At 44.2% G+C, this 24,470-nt stretch overlaps 2 protein-coding genes across 10 annotated transcripts in view; one reads left to right on the forward strand and one right to left on the reverse strand.

Moving 5' to 3' along the window:
* EIF5B (eukaryotic translation initiation factor 5B) overlaps positions 1-5,525 on the forward strand; it is a 68,470-nt gene extending 62,945 nt beyond the window's left edge. For both annotated transcript variants that reach the window (XM_058278190.2, XM_058278191.2), the window contains exons 22-24: positions 978-1,116; positions 4,157-4,318; positions 5,058-5,525. In XM_058278190.2, the coding sequence (XP_058134173.1) occupies positions 978-1,116; positions 4,157-4,318; positions 5,058-5,165 (409 nt within the window). In that variant the 3' untranslated portion in view covers positions 5,166-5,525. The remainder of the gene's footprint in view (positions 1-977; positions 1,117-4,156; positions 4,319-5,057) is intronic.
* Positions 5,526-6,774: 1,249 nt separating this feature from the next.
* The window catches only part of REV1 (REV1 DNA directed polymerase), a 100,698-nt gene continuing 83,002 nt past the window's right edge, over positions 6,775-24,470 (reverse strand). For all 8 annotated transcript variants that reach the window (XM_058278187.2, XM_071208736.1, XM_058278188.2 and 5 more), the window contains 11 exons: positions 22,080-22,300; positions 20,955-21,127; positions 15,131-15,233; positions 13,877-14,042; positions 11,332-11,531; positions 9,843-10,076; positions 9,009-9,129; positions 8,123-8,340; positions 7,867-8,023; positions 7,460-7,562; positions 6,775-7,183 (listed from right to left, as the gene is read on the reverse strand). In XM_058278187.2, the coding sequence (XP_058134170.1) occupies positions 7,072-7,183; positions 7,460-7,562; positions 7,867-8,023; positions 8,123-8,340; positions 9,009-9,129; positions 9,843-10,076; positions 11,332-11,531; positions 13,877-14,042; positions 15,131-15,233; positions 20,955-21,127; positions 22,080-22,300 (1,808 nt within the window). In that variant the 3' untranslated portion in view covers positions 6,775-7,071. The remainder of the gene's footprint in view (positions 7,184-7,459; positions 7,563-7,866; positions 8,024-8,122; positions 8,341-9,008; positions 9,130-9,842; positions 10,077-11,331; positions 11,532-13,876; positions 14,043-15,130; positions 15,234-20,954; positions 21,128-22,079; positions 22,301-24,470) is intronic.

Below are 24,470 nucleotides of genomic sequence, written 5' to 3' on the forward strand. Positions count from 1 at the left end.
GGGGCAAGACCGAGTTCAGAGGATGGAGGCAGCCACCCTGGCCGAGGCAGAGTGACCCCCGGGGGAGTGGTAGATCAGGACCCTGCAGGATGGGGAAGAATGGGGTTTTCACTTTTGTGGTTTGAGAAACCACCTCAAGGGCATGCCTGGCAGGATCAGACCAGTGGTTATGTGGACCAGAGATGGCTGGGGAACCAGGATCCCGTATCCAGGCAGGAGATAAGAGTGCTTAGACCAGTGTGCGGTGGCACAGGTGATGGGGAGGGCTACTTGATTTGAGAGTTTTAAAGTAGAGCTGACAGCTAGTAAACTAGGATTTAGATGGGGACATACTCACTTTAGATAGACACCTGAAGTGAGACTAAAATTTGGTTAAAAAGACTGCTGGAAACGATTAGAAAGTATTTTAAGCACATGTTTGATATGCTAGGAAATGAACTTTTGTGGTAGCCTTTTGAGCCAGTCCATTTGGGAATATGGTAGAGAAAATGAGGATAGGGTGCTTCTGCGGTCCCCAGAATAGACTGCACAAGGGCCAAATGGCAGGCCTGTCAGCAAGTGCCACCAAGGTCCAGAGCCCCAGGGCTGGGGTGCACAAGTGCCCGTGTCTCCAGAGGCAGGGTCAGCCCTGTTGTCAAGGGCACAAAATGTTCCCACCACACAGCTTCTTTTAGGATTGGGACTGAGGGAAGAAGGAAGAAAGGTGAGAAGTAGGAAGAAACAGAATGGAGAGGGGGAGAGGGGAGGATGAGGGAGAATGAAGACAGGAGAACGGGGGCTCACAGGCTGCACGCACACCTGCACACACGGTGGGCAGCCTACAGCTCCTCTCGTGGGATCTCTGAGGAAATGTGCTTTTATCTAATGGCAGAAGCCTCATATTCTCCTTTATTAGTATTTTGGTGTTTAGACAGTTTTGTGGTAACTTTTAAGCTTTTAAAAATTCTTCAGTTTCTTTTTTCTTTTTTCCCTTTCAGGCACATAGCAGTATTTCCCTGCAAGATGAAAATCCTCCCTCAGTATATTTTCAATTCCCGTGACCCGATCGTGATGGGCGTGACTGTGGAGGCAGGCCAGGTGAAGCAAGGCACGCCTATGTGTGTCCCAAGCAAAAATGTAGGTTGTTCATACTTTCTGTTGTCATTTCTTAAAATAGTAAATGTTTGCCACCAAGATTGGTGACAAACAAAAACTTAAGACAAAAAGCCAGACAGAGTCTCACCCTCCCTCCCACTTCTCCAAGAGTGGTTGGGGAGGTGGGCAATAACCCAAACACCTCCTAATCTCTGCTGACACAGTGTAAAACCTAAGGAGACCTAGGAAGACTTTTATGTTGGACAAATCAAGGCTGGCTTGTTATGAATTTTGGGGGTATCTTTATGCCATATGGGAAACTGAGAGCCCTACTTTGTTGATTGTAACATACACCATTTCCACATTTAACCACTTTGATAAGAGGCATTTGACAATTAATAGTGTTTTAACAACTAACCGTTCTTAGCCAGATTAGTCATGACATAGTTTCGTGAAAATCTGTAAAGATCAAGAAAGTGCTAGAATAGATTGTCTTTGGTTTGATGTAATTTTATTTAGCTGCAGTAGGGCTAGTTTTAGATTTTTTTTTTTTGGTCTCTTTGAAAGTAATTGGCATCTTTTAAAAGAAGGTGGCTTAAGAACTGTACAGGAGTTTTAAAATATGCTGCCTTCCTAATTAGCTACAGATCACCTCATTTCAGGAATAAATACTTCTAAGGAGATAAATGTTTCTCAAGTTCAGTCCACTTATTTTGTCTTGCTCTTTGGGGCGTCGTTTATGGCACGAGTATTTACTTTGTGCTGCTAACTGTACAGCAGTGGATCTCTGAGTGTAATCCCCAGACTGACAGCATCAGCTTATTAGAAATGCAGATTCTTGGACTCCACCCCAGACCTATTGAGTCTGTTTTACCTTGCTGAAAGTCTTGCTTAATTACCTGTTATTGAATAACAAGAGCACAGAGGTACTAGGTACTTAATAAATGGTGGTGTTCCATGTGTCACTTTACTTCATTGCATTTATATGTCATAAAAATGACATGATTTTTTCCAGAAGAAACTTGAGTATCCAGGGTATTTAGTAACTTGCCCAAGATTACCTAGCCAGTAACTGCTGCCCTGTGTTGTGTTGACTATGTGGATTTGAAGAGAACTTTCATTGCTTTGCCACTAGTGATCCTGGATAATGGAAGAATTGGGTTGCCACCTTCTGTAATTTACACCTCAGTGTTGAGTCCTAGCATTTGATATCAGTGCTTCAGTTAATGAAGGTTTGCAAGGTACTTTGAATTACTGCCATCTTTTTAATTTTGAAAAGTTTCAAGCCTAGGAGGAAAAGTTGAAAGATTAGTCTATACCCACCTAACTCACACCTTTCCACAACTTCAGTATCGTTAGTTTCGTCCTCTCCTCTAGCATACCATCCTAAATCCCATTGTACCAGTTGTTCCCCAAATCCCACTAATGTCCAACCACTGACCTAGGTACAGGGGCCCTTCATGGTGCATTATATTTGATTCCTGTGTGTTTTAGTCTCACTCAATGAAAAATGGTTCCACTACCTACTTTGAAGAGTCCAGCCCAGTGGTTTTGCAGATGGTTCCTCAGTTTGGATGTGTCCACTTGCTTTCTCGTGACTCCTTGTGGCCCAGGTGCTCTTGTGGGCCTCTTCTTACAGCTCGCAGTTGGTCTGTTAGTGACGTTAAATTTGATTACTTGAAAAAGTTGCTTTCTGTTCAGCCTCTTCATTGGAAGGGTAATTTTTTCTCACTGTAATTACTAAGGAATCTATGGATAGACTTTGAATCCCTGTGAACTTCCTGTTTCTCAACCTTTATTTCAGTGGTTTTAGTATCCATTGGTGATCCTTTCATAAGTCGATATAGTTGGTTGCAAAATTTTTTCTACTTCCATAAAAAACCTTCCTCAATCTGACCTTTATTAAGTATCCTATAGACTCAGTGTTTTTGTTCTTTGTTCAAAAATTCAGTGTTTATAATCCATTGCCATTATTTGTTTTGATACTCAAAAAACTGTTGCAGATTTGCCCAGGGGGGAGCCACTGTATTCTTGTCACATGACATTTGGGGAACTTTTCTCCTTTGTGGGTTCCAAGACATCTCAGGCTCAGCTACTACTTGCCCTCCCCCAGATCTGGTCCTTTAGTGGGAAATGGCATTTAGAAACCATCTGAGCACAGTGTGTGGCTGCTGAGGAGCCAGAGCCCTGTGCCATTTTAGTAGAGTTCTTGCCGATACTGCCAGTGCAGCCTCATGCCACAGCTCCCTTTCCCTGTTCCAGGTCTGCATCTCACTTCAAACTCTGGTTCCCAACAGCCATACATTTACAGTTTGGTATGTCCTACAGGACACAAAACTAGGAACTTAGAAGTATCCATACATTTACAATTTGTTATGTCCTGTAGGACACAAAACTAGGAACTTAAAAGTTTTCACCTCCCCCCCCCAGATAAATCCTACTAAGGACACAGTCAAGGACTGTCCTCAGATGTTATGTGCGGTAATCATTTTCTGTGTAATTTTGGCCTCCTAAACCATCTCCCTGCTTTATCTTAATCTCTGGTATCTTCTCCACAAAGCAGCCAGTGTTTTTCCACCCCCAAACCAAACCTGACATCATGGTCTCCACTTCCTTAAAACGGTTTCCATCATCCCTGGAGTAAAATCCAAAGTTCTCACTACATCCTTCAAGGCCATACATGATCTGTTCCTTATGCCTCAACCCTTGCTTACCACTTCTCCACACTGGCTGTTCTCTGACTCATTCACACGTCTTCCTGACTCACAGACTTAATATGGTACCTATCGTGTGAATGGGTAGAGCGTAAGTGGGAAAATATACTGGATTTACAGCACTTGCAAGGTTTTAAAAAAATACATCCATGGTCTCTAGTCCTTGTGGCCACCTGGTGAAGAGTGCAGGGTATGTGGGGGTGTGAACCCCAGTTTCAATCATGAGATCTTAAATTTAAGATGGAAACCTTAAGTGATAAGCCCAGGATGGGCCCTTTGCTCAGTTTTTACTGTTGCTGCCAGGTCCTTGTACCTGAGACCAGTGTGAGTCTTTCTAGTCACCCAGTACAGTTATTCTTCCTTTACAGTTTGTTGATATTGGAATAGTAACAAGTATTGAAATAAACCACAAACAAGTGGATGTTGCAAAAAAGGGACAAGAAGTCTGTGTCAAAATAGAACCTATCCCCGGTGAATCTCCCAAAATGTATGGGAGACATTTTGAAGCTACAGACATTCTCGTCAGTAAGGTAAGTGTTTCAGCAAAAGCAGCCTTTAGAAAAAAAAATTTTTTTAAAGATACGTAAATCACACAAACTGTTGCATTAAATAATATAAGAGGTTCCCATATACTCCACTTCCCACACCCCCCCCTCCTCCCACATTGACAGCTTCTTTTGTTAGTGTGGCACATTCATTGCATTTGATGAATACATTTTGGAGCACTGCTACACAGCGTGGACTACAGTTTACATTGTAGACTATAATGGACTCTCCCAGTCCATTCAGTGGGGTATGGCAGGATACATAATGTCCTGCATCTGTCCCTGCAATATCATTCAGGACAATTCCAAGTCCTGAAAATGCCCTTTTAAGAACAGAAGGAAGTCGCTCTGCTCCCATTAGGTTTCCTCAATAGCCCTGGGCCCTGTCCATTTAGCGGGTGTTACGTGGTGGGACTGAGTTCCCAGCCATAGAACGGCCTCGTCTTCAGTGAGGAAGGAGCCCTCGCGAGAGCAGCACTGACTCAATGCCAGGGTGCTTCTGCCCGGGGCACTGCACAGATGTGGGGGTAGCATTTCTGCTCCCTGGAAAAGCAGGCCTGCACTGCCTTTTGCTGCTTCAGCTTTCTTCGTAATGGGCAGCATTTGGTGACAGAAGATGGGAACACGTGTTCTTTTGGCATTTGTGTGTCAGGCAGTGACTGCTTTAGCAAATGTTCTGTTTTATTTACACTGCTCTGTTTATTCTGTGCCTTGGGCATTGCAGATTAGCCGGCAGTCCATTGATGCACTCAAAGACTGGTTTAGAGATGAAATGCAGAAGAGTGACTGGCAGCTTATTGTGGAGCTGAAGAAAGTATTTGAAATCATCTAATTTTTCCACGTGGGGCAAGAAAAATGGAGTAAATGCAATATTATGTTGTAATATCACCAACAAAAACGACAAAATATGGAACAGATGTATTTGGACACTTATGGACTTAAGTATGCAAGGAAAAAAATAGGTGTATAAAATGTTTTCCATGAGAAACCAAGAAACTTACACTGGTTTGACAGTGGTCAATTACATGTCCCCACAGTCCAATGTGCCTGTTCACCTTGCCACTCCTTTCCCCACCCTTCTCTACTGGCTGCTGTTTTAAAGTTTGCCCTTTCCCAAATTTGAATTTTTATTACAGATCTAAAGCTCTTTCAATTTTATACTGATTAAATCAGTACTGCAGTATTTGATTAACCACGCTTCTGCAGATTTTGTGATTCTTGAACTTTTTTGATGTAAGAAATACTTCTTTATTTATGCATATTCTTCCTGCGGTGGTTTTTTCCAGCCCCATACATCCTTAGGAAGTTTTTAAAATAGAAAAGTAGGCATTCCGGTATTTCCTTATCTACTTAGTGTGGAACCATGGTGTAAAACATAGCTGGCTGCTTTCTGCTGCTTGTATAGTCACAAGAGCCCTTTGTAATCATCACAGTCCAGAACTATCGATAGAGAAGAGGCCTTGACCAGGGAATTAGGCTTCCATGTTAGCACAGCGTCTCTCCCATCCACCACCTCCTCTCTGGCACATTCTTCTAAGAACGAGAACAATTTTATTAACTACCCTACCTGGTGTACTGTTAACATTAGGAACTTTTATATATTAATCTTGTCTATTTTGTCCTCGAAAATTCTAAATTCTATCATGCAGCGTTTTTTGATGAGACCAGTTGGCAATAACAGGGAATTGATTAAACATATTTGGGCTCAGTGCTTTCTTTTAAGTTTGAGCAGCAGCACCATAATGATTTATGTGTTGTAGTATTCTGATAGTAACTACTTTTACGGTTTTCCTGAAGAACATGGGGAGTGGGTCCATGGGAGCATATTCCTTTCCCCAAGTTAGGAAACTGATTAGTGTGAGGTTAATTCCTTAACAGCTCACATAGCTGACTAGTTATATAGCACATTGTTGTAGTCAGCTGTGGGGTGTTTGAGGAGAAACTTACAAGTATTCATTGGCATAGAATTATAAACTATATTTTTTAAAGTGTTATATGGTGGAATAGCATAGAAAAATATTTTATATACATTTGAAAATGTGTCATTTTCCTCATTACTGAAGTTTCTCAAGGGCCACTAGAGGCAAAAACAGTTCTAAATTATCTGAGACATAAAACTTCAACTGCGTTGGGGGGCGGCGGCGGGGGGCGGGTTTCTAATGCAATATGTGTACATTTTTCCACCTGGAAGTAAAAAACCTTGTTACTGTTCTCCTGTATTCATGCTTGGGGGAAGTACTGTAAGGCTGTTCAGAGGCTTTACCCCTGCTTGGAGGGAGCAAGTGGAATCCCGGTTTAGGATTTCTCAGGAATTCCAAAGCTTAGCATTGAGTCTTGAACAGTCTGGCCTGGAGGTTTTTGAGCCTTTAAGTATAATAAACAATAGTTCAGCATTTGCTTTCTAGAGTTGAGTTCTTAAGGATCACAAAAAGGAACCTGTACAAAATATACATACAGTTCTTTATTAAACAACTGTAAACACTTCACTGTAAAAATCCATAAAACTTTATAAACAAACATTTTGTAAATAGAATCTATGCTACAGTAAAAGAATTAACACAATTATTTACATGCAATACTGACAAATTTGGCACTTTTTGAAAAGAAATGTACAAAACACTTGCTTAAAAAGAAATTTTAAGTGGTAAAAACTCAGAGCATTACTATCATGCACTTTGCAAATACCTCACGAGCACTTATGGCACAGCTAGCAGAGAGCACAGGCTCCCTGGTAACATTTAGGTAACTTTGAGTGTGCTTCCGTAAGTCTGTTGTAAAACCACCTGGACATTGTCAAGAATAAAGTCAAACGCCATATTCCAAACCGACTCTACCGACTGCTGCATCAACCTGGAGGTGGGGGAGAAGCAGTTAGGAAGGGATGAGTCCTTGAAGGGTCAGTCTGGCCAATAAAATCCCAGAACATCCAAAAGAAAAAAAAAATCCTTCCTGTGGTTTTAATTACATGACAAACCTTGAGCACCATTTTGACCTTAGCTGCTGCTTAGTAAACATGACATTTCTTTTTCTGGAATTCAAAGTTTAAAACTTGTTCAGTTCCCCCTTCAGTTAGCCATTGTGACAAGCCATTTTTTCCCCTTTGATAACAAAAGTACTGAATATTACCTTTTCATGTATTTTATAACTAGATCCAGTTTTTCTAAATCTTTTTCCTCTATTAGATCAGTGCAGTATTTCACAACTTGTAGAATATCTTCTTCCATTGGATCTAAGGAGGGGAAAAACCTCAAATGAGGACCAATGCAGCTTTTGAAAGAGAAAAGCAAGAGATAAAGGAAAACTGCACTTCTGTGACCAGACCCTGACACAGACCTCTCCAAAGAATGGGCGACAACAAAGAACTTTTCAAAGGAAGCCTAGATTTTAAAAGGTTAAGGGCAGGTAGCTGGTTTAAGCTTTTTAGGTTTAGTAAGACGAGTTAAAGAAATCTAGACAGTTTAGTCTGTCCTTTTCTCAAAGGGATCACTAAATCTAAATCTCAGCCTTCCACCATCTCACCAGGCCAAGCCAACCTGAAATGGTAGTTATCCATTCTCTAAGCAAGGTCTTCACATCACTCAGTTCGACAGCTCCAGCGAGATTGGGTGCTGGTGGTCGAGCACTGCCAGACAGATCAGGCTGCAGGCTGGTACAGCCTGGCACATCTGAAGTTGAAACAACTAGTTCTCCCTGTTAAGGGGGGGGGAAACATGATAAAGTGTTGTATTTACACAGTATCAGGTACATAAAAATGATAAAAGATGAGTTTAAAAGGTTAAAAAAAATTACCTGAGATTTTTCAGAAGCAGGACCTTCTTGTTTGAGGAAGCCGTCGATTAACTTCTGAGGACTCTCGCAGGGTGCTGTTGTCATTGGTGCAGCACTAAGAAGTCTGCTTTTCAAGGGACTCTGAACCTTTTTCTTAGGACTGATGAGGTTTTTTTTCTTGCCTCTTTTCTTTTCTTTCCCTGCTGCTGGTTTTAGCTGAAGTAGAGGATTCTTTGGCACTAAAAGAGAACAGACACTAAGAGCTTCCGCAACATGTTCCAGAGAGTACCAGGGGTTCCCTTTCCTCCTCCCAGTACATCCCATTCCATCCCCTCCATCTCATGCACACTCCCCAAGCCTCCTGCCAAGAGCATGGGAAGCGGCCAGTAATGGCTGAAAGCACAGGCGCCACAATGCCTTGTTTCTCTGCTTGGCCACTCGTTAATTTGACCTTAGACATTGTACTCTTAACTGTGCTCATCTATAATGGATTAAATGGAAATTTAACAGGTGAAGTACTTAGAATAGCGCCTACTAAACTGCAGACTTGAGAAATGCGGGTTTAGATATTTCTGGTGTAGGTCTAGATACCTTCAGGTTTAGTGTTTTAAACCTACATCCTTTGATGTCTCATTGAAAAAGACAAATGGCTTGGCAAATATCCAAACGATTTTTGGTAATAGTTTATCCAGACTTTTTAAAGTGAAGAATGGTGCTCTTAAGTTGAGATGGTACAGATACGAATATATGGTAACAGTTATCATGACTGTAACCTGTTCCCTTCAAACCCCAGCATGAGATGCTCTTGATGTGCCTAACAGTTTGGACCTGGCCATGATATACCACAGTCCTCCCCAGCAGTGATTTCACTGTTTCATTTCCGTTATGTGGCACCTCCAAGGCTCACCAGACGTGCTGGCTGGTTGCTGGGGAGCGCTGCTGCCTGCCTGCCTCTGCCTCTGATCATAGGCTGCTTTCAGCTCCTTCTGCAGCTCAGCAGGAAGGGCAGCAAACACCTCAGGGTCCACCTAGTGGAAAACACAAGTTCAAAGTCAAGCCTGAATGAACTCCAGGTGGCAGCTGCTTTATGTTTTTTATAAAATAGATATTGTTTTCAAATCATATTTTCCTGATCTGTATGAATTCTTAATAGGTGCTTAATATCAAAGCCCATTAAATCCTCAGAATAGAATACTTAGGATGAGAATAAGGAATAAAACTTAGACTACTAATTGACTTAAAAAAAACTATAATGCAATGGCTAGGGCAAGAAGCACTCATAGAAAATGGGAAGCAGAACATGAGAGCCACATACGTGTTTTTAACACCAAACTCAGCCTGACTGGACTTCCTGCCTTAGGACACACCACACCCTGCTGTGCCCAAGGCCCTCCCTGCCATCTGCTCTGGCCATAAGAGAAGGACTGCGTGTGCCCTTCTTAGTGCCAGCAGCAGCTGGAAGCACCCACTGGCCACACCTTAACCTATTCTGTTCCTTCTGCTGCCACAAGCAGGTGTGGCTGCAGAGAGGTGGAGGGCTGCCCTGTCAATCCGTGTCCAGCAGATGATGGAGAGACCCATGCCCTGTCCGTTCCCCACCCCACCCCCCCAACACTGGTATAAACTATGGCCTGAGAGTTTAGGGCACAGAGGAGGAGAAAGGGAAATGAGACATGCTCCAGGCCTGAGCTGGAATAGGATGGGTGTGAAATAAACTACATCCCCTTAATTGAGAGTTTACCTGTGAAAACGCTGGGAGGGCTATTACATTAATTCCCGTGTCACTGTTAGATTCCTGAGGTTCAGGTATCTGTAACAAAACTGTCCCAACTGGTTGAGGCAGAATTCCTGCATTACAGCCATTTAATGGTTCTTTCTTTTTGTCACCATGAGGCTCTCCTTGCTGGACAGCGTAAACTTGCTCTACTTGTTCCCGGAGATCAGGTGGAAGCGCTTCTAAAACAGACTGATCAAGCTAGAAAATACCAAACATATGAGTCTGAGTAAAGTGTTTGGAGAGGTAAAAAAACACTTCAATTTTTAAACATCTTAGATAATGAACCAGATAACCAGGCTATGAAAGCAACCTCCCAAAGCATGAGTGCTCATGTGCAGAATCTAGAGTCCAAGTTTACATTGCTGAACAGTTCCATGTGATGCAAGAAATCCAAATATATGCAGCACTAAGTCTCTGCAGCAGGAGAAAGGTGATAAAATCTCCTTCTAGTCCACCTGGGGTAACAGTCCTGGGTCAGAAGTTCACCTTTCAGATAGGAGATTTGTCTACCCAGAAATACAAGTAATTTTTTTTTAAAGAACTGCAAGCTAGAGGAAAGGGTTTCGAGAAGTTAGCTTTCCTCTGATCTGCATACCAGAATCCACTACTCCTTTGGCCAGGCCCTCCCGCCTGCACATCGGCCTTTGGGAAGTGGCGTTCCTGTAAGTCTGATTCTTTAATCTAGGGCCTAATGCAAGCATATCCTAACTATCCCTTTTCCTGGTCCCGGAGCCAGCATGTACATCTTCAGTCTCATTCCACTTTTTGGGGGCAAGTGTTCTCTGAAGCTTCCAAGGAACAGACAGTGCCAATCGTATTACAATCCACACAAACAATTAATAGCTTATGATATAAAAAGCCTTCAGTCTTAACCTGTTTGCAAATGCTGCAAGAAAAACCTTTGTCATAGGCCTCTACTGCTAATCACCAAAGATTCTTTGCTGAACAGAGTAAGTCTGCATGATTAACTGACACAGTTAAAGCGGTGCAGACAGTGGCAATTTGCATTAGAACTGCCTGCCACCCACGTTTTACACGTTTGCAAGAGTTATAAATCTTTGCAAAAAAAACACCCTTTCCCCTAACCTGATTATCATTCCTTTAGAATTCATCATCATTAATAAGTGGTCCTTTCTCCCTTTCTTGGTTATACTGAAGAAATTTAAAATGTCATACCTATTTTAAAAACGTGTGTGTGTGTGCGCGCGCGCGTGTGTGTGTGTTCTGAGGTACTAGGGGCCAGGGATTGAACCCAGGACCTCGTGTGTAGGAAGCCAGCACTGAACACAGCCATATCAGGTCCCCTGAGTTTTCTTTGTTTTTGCTTGTTCCCCCCGCCCCCCTCGGAGGCACTAGGAACCGAACCCAGGACCTCCCATGTGGTAAGCAGGCACTCAACTGCTTGAGCCACATCCACGCCCTTGTACTTATATTTAAAGCTATAAAAATATACCTGGGAAGGCGAAGGAACCTCTATACTTAGGTTGAGTCTTGATTTCAAACTGACTGGAGAATGCAGACCGTTCCATTTCACTGAAGACTCGGCTCTGCTAGTAACAGGACTGATGCCAGATGCCAGATGTGTAGAAAAAGATGGCAAAGTGCAAGCTCTAGAGGCAGATGATATTTCAAGATCCACAGCAGCAAGAAATACTACAATTAATAGAAAATATATAATAGTCTCTTCAGATCATCTGGGGGGAGGGGGAGGAATTTTAATCCCCGACTTCCCTCTCTGTCCATTGCAAATACTTCCATATGAGGAACAGAGAAGACACTTTACTGCTGACTTGTCATAATTTAGAAGGTAAATTTGTTAAAAAATCATATACAGCCATGCCTTTAACTTTTTTTTCAGTGTTTTTTTAAGAGTTATTTTTCCCCCTTCCTCTTCTCCTTCCCCTCCCCTGCCGTTTTTGCTGCCTATGTCATTTGCTGTGTGATCTTCTGTATCTATTTCTCGGCTCACCACCTGGGCACTGGCTCACTGTGCGGCACTAGGCTACCACACAGGCACTGGCTGACTGTGCGGGCACTAGGCTACCACACGGGCACTGGCTGACTGTGCGGCACTAGGCTACCACACGGGCACTGGCTGACTGTGCGGGCACTAGGCTACCACACGGGCACTCGGCTGACTGTGCGGCACTAGGCTACCACACGGGCACTGGCTCACTGTGCGGCACTAGGCTACCACACGGGCACTGGCTCACTGTGCAGGCACTAGGCTACCACACGGGCACTGGCTCACTGTGCGGGCACTAGGCTACCACACGGGCACTGGCTCACTGTGCGGCACTAGGCTACCACCTGGGCACTTGCTCACTGTGCGGCACTAGGCTACCACCTGGGCACTGGCTCACTGTGCGGCACTAGGCTACCACACGGGCACTGGCTGACTGTGCGGGCACTAGGCTACCACACGGGCACTGGCTCACTGTGCGGCACTAGGCTACCACCTGGGCACTGGCTCACTGTGCAGGCACTAGGCTCACCACCTGGGCACTGGCTCACTGTGCGGCACTAGGCTACCACACGGGCACTGGCTGACTGTGCGGGCACTAGGCTACCACACGGGCACTGGCTCACTGTGCAGGCACTAGGCTACCACACGGGCACTGGCTCACTGTGCGGCACTAGGCTAAACACGGGCACTGGCTCACTGTGCAGGCACTAGGCTCACCACCTGGGCACTGGCTCACTGCGGGCACTAGGCTACCACACGGGCACTGGCTGACTGTGCGGGCACTAGGCTACCACCTGGGCACTGGCTCACTGTGCGGCACTAGGCTACCACACGGGCACTGGCTCACTGTGTGGGCACTAGGCTACCACACGGGCACTGGCTCACTGTGCGGCACTAGGCTACCACCTGGGCATTGGCTCACTGTGCGGGCACTAGGCTACCACACGGGCACTGGCTCACTGTGCGGGCACTAGGCTACCACACGGGCACTGGCTCACTGTGCGGCACTAGGCTACCACACAGGCACTGGCTCACTGTGCGGCACTAGGCTACCACCTGGGCACTGGCTCACTGTGCGGCACTAGGCTACCACCTGGGCACTGGCTCACTGTGCGGCACTAGGCTACCACCTGGGCACTGGCTCACTGTGCGGCACTAGGCTCACCACCTGGGCACTGGCTCACTGTGCGGCACTAGGCTATCACAAGGGCACTGGCTCACTGTGCGGCACTAGGCTACCACACGGGCACTGGCTCACTGTGCGGGCACTAGGCTACCACACGGGCACTGGCTGACTGTGCGGGCACTAGGTTACCACACGGGCACTGGCTCACTGTGCGGGCACTAGGCTCACCACCTGGGCACTGGCTCACTGTGCGGCACTAGGCTACCACACGGGCACTGGCTCACTGTGCAGGCACTAGGCTACCTACCACATGGGCACTGGCTCACTGTGCGGGCACTAGGCTACCACCTGGGCACTGGCTCACTGTGCGGGCACTAGGCTACCACACGGGCACTGGCTCACTGTGCGGCACTAGGCTACCACACGGGCACTGGCTCACTGTGCGGCACTAGGCTACCACCTGGGCACTGGCTCACTGTGCGGGCACTAGGCTACCACACGGGCACTGGCTCACTGTGCGGCACTAGGCTACCACACGGGCACTGGCTGACTGTGCGGGCACTAGGCTACCACACGGGCACTGGCTGACTGTGCGGCACTAGGCTACCACCTGGGCACTGGCTCACTGTGCGGGCACTAGGCTACCACACGGGCACTGGCTCACTCTGCGGGCACTAGGCTACCACACGGGCACTGGCTCACTGTGCGGGCACTAGGCTACCACACGGGCACTGGCTCACTGTGCGGGCACGCTTTCTCTTCTTTTTCACTAGAAGGCCCCAGGCATCAAACCTGTGTCGTCTTCTATGGTAGGAGCCACATTGGCTTCCCGCCTTTAACTTATAATTTAACTGCCTTCCCAAGAGGTAAACACTGCCAAAGTGAGAATCGCATGAACCCACTGACCTTCCTTGTGCTCCTCTTCTGTGGATTTCTTGGCTTTCTGAATTTCGAAGAGATCACGAACAGAATGTGACCCACTGGGAAAGTGGGATGACTGCACTGCTGGGTGACCAGGACATGTGGAAAGGGCCCGGTTAGCTGGAATCAACTGGTTCACTTGAATCCCAACCTAGAAGCAGAATAAAGAGTTTTTATTTCTATGACAACTAAAGTGTAAATAATGATTCAACTAAAATTTCTTAGCTAATCCTTTATTTTCTAAACCTGCTCTTAGAATAAAGGGGTAAACCATACTAGAAGTGAACAGCCTACTATATGATTTATTACAAAAACTAATTCTAGACTATCTAGTGGGCAGTAATTCATCTCAATCTTATACTGGCCAATTCTATCAAATTGATTACAATCTCTTTAAAGTCAGAACATCAAGCAAGAACACTGTGTTCTCTGACATTTGGTTTCAAAGTAGGATTTTTTAAAAATTAAGTGGCACAGTCTACTGGGCACCTTTACTTCACTCTTTTTTTTCTTGACTTTTACCATGAAATATTTCTCAAATAAAAAGGGTGAGGGCTGTGGATGTGGGATGGGCAATGAGTACAAAGTGGGTTTCCCACCTCAGGGGGAAGCTTTCATCACAACTGCCTTAGTGACTTTTTGATCATTCCACAAAATCCAAAACAAGCCAAAAAAAAACCCCCAACAAAACAGTACCCTTTACTCACATGCACACAAAGCTGACCCTACCAAAGGTTAATCTTTAAGAAATGTACAACTTTGATGCCTCTTGCCTTTCTGCTCCAAAGGCACCTTTATGTGCCTCTGGTAAACTCTCCCTTCAAGGTTATTAGATCACTGGAGGCATCAGAATAAATTTCTAATTAGAAAGATCCTACAGGTTCAGAAATTTATTTAGACTCCCCACAGTCCCATCTACACCTAGGAGAAATGAATAGAAGAAACAAGATAATGTATGTAAAAATAAGTTCTCAGCATAAAGAAAGGTACTATAAAATTCAAGATACAATACTCTAGGCTAAAAACAATGAGCTTTCAGAACAAACCTGACTCTTCTCTGAAAAATAAAGAGATCAGTTCATCACAATCAAAGTTTTTCTTTGTTCTTTTTGGATTTAGAGCAAAAGAGCTGCAGACATGCATTGAGAAGCCCCCTACCCCACCACAGCCATTCTCAGACCAAGCCTCCAATGAGAAAACAATACAGAAAGTTAGAATTTAAAAATGTTATCTACTTACCCCTCTCATATCTGATATATTTAGTTTCATTGTATGAAACATGTTCAATGTAGCCTTTCCAATTATTTTCGCACTATCCGTTGCCTGGTCAAGAGTTACAGTCCTGTAAATGAGAGAATCATTTTTTTCTAAAGGAACAAAAGCTACATTACATATATATTCACTGAATGCCTCATGAGTAGTGTTTCAAGAGTTTTAGATAGGTTGTGAAGAAAGTTAAAAAGAAGCTTAAATAATTAAATACAGTACAAAATCCTTAAAAATGAATGAGGTAATCTTCCTTCAAGGAAGTCAGTAATATCAAATTAATTACAGCAGCAGCAAGGGGGATTTAAAAAAAACTATATATAGAACACGGGACTCTTACGGGAGTGCTCCAATGGAGACCTGGCCAATGAAATAAAAAGAGACAAATTTTACCTAGTACTTATATAAACAGATGCATATAATATTGCAACTAAAGCATGATTTGCGAGCAGTATTTAAGTTCCATGAGAAATTCTAGATTCCACGATTATCTATGCTGAAGTATGGTTAATATTCAGAAAAGATGACATTCTTGTATTTTGGTTCTTGACTGCTCCTTGTGTTCATTTCAAGTAAAACCACTGAATAATTCTAGCATGTCAATATGTTCATTATAATTCTCTCTCTCTCTCAGGCTCCATAAAGGGATAAAAAAAATGTGAGGTATCCACTATCTAAAACCCAGAAAGGCCAGAAGAGAGGGTTCTTAGACCTTCCCCAAGTCGTGAGGAGGACCAGAGGCTCCACCGCCAGTTCTCAGGGGTCAACAGGGAGTTGAGCCCACCACCACCCTGGAGCCCTTTGGCTTCTCTGGCTGGAGCAGGGTGTCCTGGCAGCCCCCGTTCTACACGAAGTCCAGTCAGTCCATGCAGGCTGGATGAGGCCGAGCGTCACGGCCCTCGCAGCCAGCAGCCCGCGCTGGGCAGTCTCTAGCTAGAGGCCATCACACTGATGATTCCCACCCATTAGATAGGAATTAGGGCACCTAGGCATTTTTGTCATTTGGCTTTTCTGGAACAACACTTATTGTTCTGGGCTTTTTTCAGTACCATGAGGACATTATATGTATTCATCTAAGAGAAGTACCCAGTTTCTCTAAGGAAACCATTTGCAAAATATTTCCATTGATGTGTTACCTAGTAATTACCTTTCACAGACAAGCACTGTACAGAATAATTTAAAAGCAAGATTGTTAAATACGGTAGTTTGAACACGTATTTCTTTTCACAACTCCAGTGCAATGGAAAGGATCTTCAAAGTAGAAATGCGAGGAGAAACCCAGGTTGAGGAGGACGCTAACTGCAACTTGGAGTCCTGGAGAGATGGACTAAGCACCTGCTGAGCCCCAGCTCGAAACAAGCCAGTGGCTGCCCCAGAGCCTCAAGAGAGGCTCAGGGATCGGGAGTGCAGGACAGCCTTGAAAGGAGGCTGAAGAGTAGACCAGAAATGTACACGAGAAACAGACCCTCTGAGTCCCTGCCTCTCCTGCGGAAGATGCCCGGCATGGAGCTGTTGAAGCAAAGAGGAGGTGGGCTACCAGGCCCAGGAGGGAGAAACGAAGTACCTTCTGCAAAACAAGCATGGATCCTTTCCCACCCAGGCCCCTTTCCACTGTTATCGGAAGGCTAGCTCATTCTGGGGACAGTGCTTGCACTTTATAGAGAGGAAAGACCGTGTGACACTGACAGGCCCCTTCAGTCTCGGTCCATGCAGAGGCCCCGCTACGGAAGCAGGCTCCACAGGGCCACCCGACTCTCCGGGCCTTCTCTGGAGTCTGTGGATGGCCAGCCAGGGCCTGCAGGGGCTACCTGAGGAAAGCCTCTAGCGTGGAAGACAGCATCGAGACAGGAGAAAAGGAACTCAGAGACACCAGAAGGTGAGAGAGGAGACAGAGTGACTCCTGTGAAATAAGAAAGACGTACTTAAATATCAAGTATTCAGACGAAAAATAAGCTCTCAAAAAGTAGAAATGTTAGAAATAAAAAATGTAATATTGACCAAGTACCTGGCACAGTTACAAAGACCAAACCATAAAATTCCAGAATACCTGAGAGAAAACTTCTGAGGAAAAATTATTTATAATCTCTAAGTTATTTTTATATCCTCTAAATCAGCCAAATTATTAGGCACAAAGGTAGACACACAAGGTTCAAAATACCTCAACACATTCTTTCTCAAGTCAAGACTGGAAGATGTGCTTCAATAACAGAGAAAACTAAAGACGAGACCAGCCAAGGATCACAGAGAAGGGACATCCCAGGACTCCAAACAAACCGATATTGGAGCAGAGGCGGGAGGACCCCGAGAGGTCTCCAAGGAAAAACATCAAACCAGTGAAAAATTCACCATCAAACCAGTGACAGATTCACAAAAAAACACAAACTGACCAACCACGGTACTCACTAACTCCAGAAAAAATAAATTCAACAAGGAAGGAAAAGTGAGCAGAGAACAGGACACGTTACGTGACCGGCTGTGGGCAGCAGTTGAGTGGCCATGATCATCTAAGTCCAGTTTCTAATAAAAATCAATGGCTTCCTGGGGGGCGAGGGGGATGTGCTCAAAAGGGAAGCGGCAAGGGGCAACGAAAGAGTAAATCACATACCACAGAAAAGCCAGGAAACGTGCCCAGAAAGTGAAATAACCTAGAAAGGTCAGTTTAAAAGTCTACCTAGAAATACTGATGTAAATACCAAAAGAAACAATTTAAAAGCTGAGACGTATGGAAATCACAGGTGGAAGGATTGGTATAAGAAACTGACAGCATTTAAACTGACTTTTCAAACTCTGTGTATAGATGTACATTACTTTAAAACATATTAAAAACACATATATAAAAAAAAGAAAAAAAAACCACCATCATTTCACAGCTCAAAAACAGTTGGCTTTTAATAAAAAAACAAACATACACACACATAAAAAACAAAGGGAAAAATTTTTCCTGAGGGAAAAAATCTTTTAAGAAAAAATTTCCTAAGCAATAATCAATAATGGCTTCCAATAATCTACATGTAGCTCTTTGACAGGCAATTTATGACCTGTCATATAATTTGGTACATTATAGTATAATGTGTCAAAGTCAATGAGCCACACGATTGTCACGTAGCTTTTAATTAATACCAATTACAAGAGATTACTGAATTATGGAATATGCAATGCCACTTCTTAATTTACTCAACTACACAATAGTTACAGTAGGGGTGCATAAATTCTCCTTGGAAAGGACCACCTTGTAAATATGTTGGGTTTTATGGTCTCTTTTCCACGCCTAGGTCACAGACTGTAGAACAGCAGGCCAGAGGCTGGCGCTCGCGGTCAGGCAGCCGCCTGCCAGCCGCTGGGGGAGGCAGCACGGGGCAGTGTTACAGCCACCCCTCATGCACAGCGGTTCTCAGGCCATTTTCATGCCACCAAAGGTGAGTATCTTGGGAGCGTTTATGAAATTAGACCCATTTCAATTATTCTTGCCTTCTCTTGTTCTCTTTGCATTTAAAAGTTAATATTTGCATATTTGCTATTTAATATTTGCATATTAAAAGTTAATATTTTAAGGACGCAAGAAAATGTGCACATCATTCCCAATAATGCACAGATTTTTGAACTGCCCTGTATTTATTTATTAAACAAAGATTCCTTATCTTGTTAAAGACAAACACTGAAAATATTTCTGGACGAAAGCTCTGGCTGGGGGGTAGGAGAGAATGGTGCAGACCAGTTGGGAAGCCACAGGGATCATTGTTGAAACCAGGGGATAGAAATAATAAAAATAACAAAAAAAGAAAGACACCAGGGAATGGGAACACAGGGCTCATTACACTGTTTGTCCTACTTTTGATTATATTTCAAATTTTCCACAATAAAACTTTTTTTAAAGTTTAGGACAAAAATGGAACTAATGCCAAGAGGACGCAGACAGGCTTGTAAAAAAAGGCTGAATGAGTACTATCCTCAAATGAGGGGAATAATGACATATAATTAATCCCAATTTTTAAAAAGTTAAAATTAGATTTCTGGAGTACTTGATTCTCCAAAAAGGAATAAATGAAAACTAATGATCTTGTTAAGAATAGAACAGGGTAAGCCTCTAGGCACTGCTGACTGCACCAAAATATAAAATGCTAAGTGTATATTAAGTAACTACCAGATACTCTTACATGCATACTGGGGGGAAGGGAATTTGAATTATTCCCAGTTCTCTTTCCAAGGCAAAATTGTTTAATTTTTTTTGGACGATCCTTTCCGTGTACATTTTTCAAAATGTACAAGTTTCTTTTTCCATGCTTAGGCAAAGAAAAAAACAGGCAGAAAATTGGTAACAATCAGGGCCAATGAATCGATTAGTCATTTCAGTTATTAGTCAAAATGACAGGATTTGGTTTTTTGAGTTTTATATAAACAAAACCCGACAGAAAACTATGAGACTACATAAAAGACTTAAAAAATTCAATGATGTTTAGAATAAATGACAAACTAATTTGCGACAAAAGAACAAATAAGTTCCAGGTCATAAAACAACAGATTATGTTTCCAGAATCGGCACTAGAAATTGATTTTCACATAGACACCATGTTTAAAAAGACCGTTAGGGAAGCGGATGTGGCTCAGCCAGTCGGGCACCCCCCACCACATGGAGAGCCTGGTGCCTCCTAAAGAAGACGAGCAGACGCTGCCTCCCCGCACCGAGAAGCTGCCACCGCCCACGGGGAGTGCAGGTGGCTCAGGCCTTTGGCATTCACCTCTCCAGTGGGAGGTCCCAGGCTCAGTTTCTGGTGCCTCCTGGAGAAGGCGCGCAAACAACGAGCAGACAGCTGAGAGAACCATCTTTTGGGGGGAAGGGGGGATAAAGAAAAATAAACAAATTTTTAAAAAATAGTAATATTCCAGAAATTTTGTTTTCAGGAGGTACTGGGGCTTGAACCCAGGACCTCGTACATGGGAAGCGTGCTCAACCACTGGGCTACACTGCACTCCCCTATTATGAATTACCACCTTACTTAATTAACCATCATTTGAAAGACATGTACATAATGCTTATTAAACATGTATAACAGCTCAAGAAAACCAGTCACATAAAATCTAATTTTATAACTTGTGTTGCTGTCTGTCTGGTGTACAAATGTACTAGTGATAAAGATGGAAGTTTCCTGAGTTTGGGTTGCTCATCTCATCACTCTCAACAATACCACCCTATATATTAATATCCTGGAAACAGCTGGCAGGAGCTAACCCTCTTTTCAACCATATTTTCCAATTCCTCATATTGTGGCTTTCAGTGTCAAAAGTCTCAAGGCGTTTATTTGACTGACAGGAAAATTTAAAAAGTGTAGTGCAAACTCGAGTCTCTGCGTTCTGGTCACAAGTATCCCAGGGAGTCTTGTATTAGTGGCCTTCACAGAAACAAGGCCTTTTTAATGTTGTCCACCACTTTTCAAACTCCTCTTTCATTCACATCATTCCTGCAAGTGCTATTTGGAGCCTTTCCTAGGGGCAGTATTACCAAGAAGCCAACAATGCCCTGCCTCTGCCTTCTTTCCGTCAGGCACTCAAAGTCAACCGCTGAGCCTCCCCCAGGGAGAGGCCACAGAGGCTGTGGAGGGCCCGGCACACCTGGACAGGTGAGGCGCTATGCTGGCGGGCTGCAGGTAAGCACTGACTCGAGGCCCACAGGTCACAGAACGCCAGGCACACCCCAGTGTACAGTTCTTTACCCCAAACCCTTTGTTTTCTTCATTGTCTACTAATTGTGATAATCTGCAACGTGGTACCATTACCAACATCCTTTCTGAGATAAGCTTACCTGGCAATGTTATCACAAATTCCATGGCCTCCAAACTTTGCAGTTTCTACAGGGGCTCCAGGCTTTCGTACCATGATTTTCAGAGTCAGACGTTTACCCTTCACACCAGCAGCTTCGAGTCGCCGTTGAATTTCTTCTGAAAGACTCAGAAGAAAAGTTTCTGCCTCCTTTGGCTACGGAAGGACAAACATGGAAACGCTTGCATGTTATTTTCTATCACCCAACAACTTTTAAGTACTTTCACTTGTAACATTAAACGCCTGTTACTGACTAGCCTGCTCAGAGTTCTATGAAAAACAAACATTCTGTATACTGTAAGCTGATATTAAATGAAAAGTACCCACCTTCCCAAAAAAGCAAAAGTAACAAGTACTTTTAAATGAATTTTCCCTTTCTTACTATTCTATGCCATCATCTGCCTGTGGCAAATTCTTTTGTTTTTATGTTTTTATTAAAGCAAAGCATTAAGTTCTGCTAATCAGATGTCCTCTGGTAAATACCCCACCTTATATTCCCATTATCTCCATTCTCAAGGACAGGTGACCTGATAAGTTCCCAGGAGCAGGCACCCCTGGGAAGCTCATCAACCCATTAGATCTCAAATCCCCATGATTCGGTTTTGTTTGATTACACAAATTTCCAGAGACAGAGCCAAATTCGAAGACATATTCTAAAGGAAAAGGATAATGTGCCACTACTTATTTCCATAAGCACAAACAGTTAACTAAGAATTAGTTGAAATTTTATTTTTAATCACATCTTAACAAGTATTTCGAACCTAAAAATATTTTCTGGCCTTTCCCTTCACTGGAAATTAGAATAATTATTATCTCAAATTTCAAAACTAAAAATACTTTCTGATCTTTTCCTTCACTAAAAATTATAATAATTATTCATCTCAAGTTCTCTAAAAACTGACCCCCAAGGCACAATCTTTCGGTATCTTCCCACCAATCTAGTTCTTCAGCCGTACCCCGTCTTGTCTCTGTGCATAGCCTCGAAATGCCCCTGGAGCTCTGGAACACCAAGACTGGATTCCTGGCATGCACAGTCCCCGGTGCAGGGGGCACGACAGGACTAGACAAAATGCGAAGAACGGAAGGGAAACTGTGAAGAGATCAGTACCTGGGTAAACCTTATTCCATAGTTGATCTCAGCTGAAACAGATTTTCTTTCCTTTTCGGTTCGAACTGGTCTATCATCCAAACCCCGGCAGAATCTATAAAGCATCTGACCTGTTTTCGGACCAAATTCTTTCTGAAGTTTTGCCATGGTCATATATTGCAAGTCACCACATGTTTTAATTCCCAAAGACGTCAACTTGGATTCCATCGAACGTCCAACTCCTGGGAGAGGGGATATAGAGATACAGATATATATAAAGTTCTTTAGTTCTGCATATAAACTATTAAAAGTAATTTTAGAACTATAAACTTATCATTCATGCAAAGAACTAATTGAAAATATTCTTCAAAATCCTTGTTAAGCGACATAACTGAAGCATCTCCAAGATTAAAGAATATTTTTTAGTTCATAGTCATGCTAGTAGTGTTTATTTCTAGAATCTAATTCTCAGTTTGGCTTCCACATACAGGTGAACCACCAAGTTCTCAAATATGTATAACTAAGAATGTGATTTTTAATTTATTACAGAACACCAAGATTTCTAGGTTATTCATGAAATCAACTAATGCAAGAGACTACTGTTTAAATATGTCTCCTAGTATGACTTGCAGACACAAGAGCAGACTTCACAGTGGAATTATGTTGTTTTTGAAAGGGAACTCAAACAAGAACTTAGGGGACAGGTCCCAACCAAAAATGTTCCTTGTGTCATGACAGAAGCACTACCAACGACTGGCAAGAAGGCTCCCTCTGGAATGGAGACAGGGACACAGGTCAGGAGGTTGTCAGCTTTCCTGACTGATGCCCACCGAGGGGAGAAAGACAAGTTTAAGCCATGGCAATTTATTGTTAAGTGAAAGAAGAGCTTGAATTAATTAAAAATCTCCTGAGAAATACCATTCACGAAAAGGTAAAATTCTGTGTGAAACCTCAGTATTTTTCAAGATGGAGAGGAAAGACCTAAGGGAACAGACAAATCTTATTTATACCAGGTCGGCCAAAAACAAACACTACCCATGGCTACGCCTGTTTTGGGAAGACTTCCCCTAGTTCTTTCCTCGGTTGCCCCCCATGTGACCATCACTTCCCCTTCAGCTCTGGGCGCCGGTCTGTTCTCAGTGATCTGTAATTAGCGAGAGGCAACAATAATCCTGAATTGAGAGACAGAGAGTGAGTGAGTGTGTGTGTGCGCGCGTGCGCGCGTGTGTGTTGAGGGGGGCAGGAACCTCCGCAAAGACACCACCGTTTTCCAGGACTGTGGCTGCAGCGCACAGGATCACTGGGCACTACCAGATGCCCAAGGACGGGCTGTGGCATGAGACGCCCCTAAATGAGCCCTATCGGTCTAAGCTCCCTCCACGGCCCCAGGGAAGAAGAGCTTCCACAAGCTCATCTGATGGCAGAAACAGGCTGGAGGCGGGAGGAGGGTGGCAGCTTGTAGGAGGGCCTGGCACCTAGCCAAAGGAGAACCCCGTTACCATGGGTCGGGAGAGGCAAATTCTGCTTAGCATCAGCACCAGAACCCCAGAGGGCTGCCCGCTGAACTGAGTGCATCGTGCCCATCAGCCCTGAGCAGAGAGAGGTAGTCCTCGAAGGAGAAAGCGAGGGCCGTGAGGGCCAAAGCTGGTGCAGCCACCGAGAAAGGGCACGCGAAGGGAACATGCTGGCAGTTAGGACCAAGCCTCCAGGACAGAAGGAAAACCAAGGCAGAGCGCCTGGTCACGCAACTGGGGCAGAGGCTTGGGATCCATTCTGCAAAGTGAACTATTGCTCTGGAACTTAAATGGCCAGGAGCAGCCCCTCCCTGGCACCCAGAACCTGGCTGCCCCACACCGACACTGAGAAGTTCCACATCTGTGCCCTCCAACAAGGGAGACACAGGCACATGCGGCTACTGAGCACTTGAAACGTGGCCAGTGTGAATGAGGAATGGAATTTTTTTAACTTTTACTTGGGATTTTTCATTTAAGTTAACTTCAATTCGTTTGACGTAAATTTCATGGGCTCCCCGTGGCTGGCGCTGCCACCGGGGGACTGAGTGGACCTCTGTGAGCACCCACGTGTTTGTGGTGGTCTCTGAGAAGACAGAGCAGATGGAGACCCCACGGCTGGACGCACAGACTAAGCAGAGCCCCGCGAGGTCCAAGGGCCCTCAGGCTGCCGGTCGGGAGGTGACTAGCCTTGTGAGGATTCTCAAGGTAGAACCAGTTCTGGGCCCTGAAACTGCTGCGAGGACAAGCCTTCAGCCCACGAGCGGCTCTCACTAGCTCGTTCACTGCCCAACGTATAACCGCTATTCCGGAGTCCCCTAAAACATACACTTACTGCTGTCTTCCCCTTTTAGGTAACTACTGGAACTGCTTCTTGCTGTGCTAGGAACGCTATTTGCCC

The sequence above is a fragment of the Dasypus novemcinctus genome, chromosome 17 (genome assembly GCF_030445035.2).
Source record: "Dasypus novemcinctus isolate mDasNov1 chromosome 17, mDasNov1.1.hap2, whole genome shotgun sequence".
Taxonomy (NCBI): Eukaryota; Metazoa; Chordata; class Mammalia; order Cingulata; family Dasypodidae; genus Dasypus; species Dasypus novemcinctus.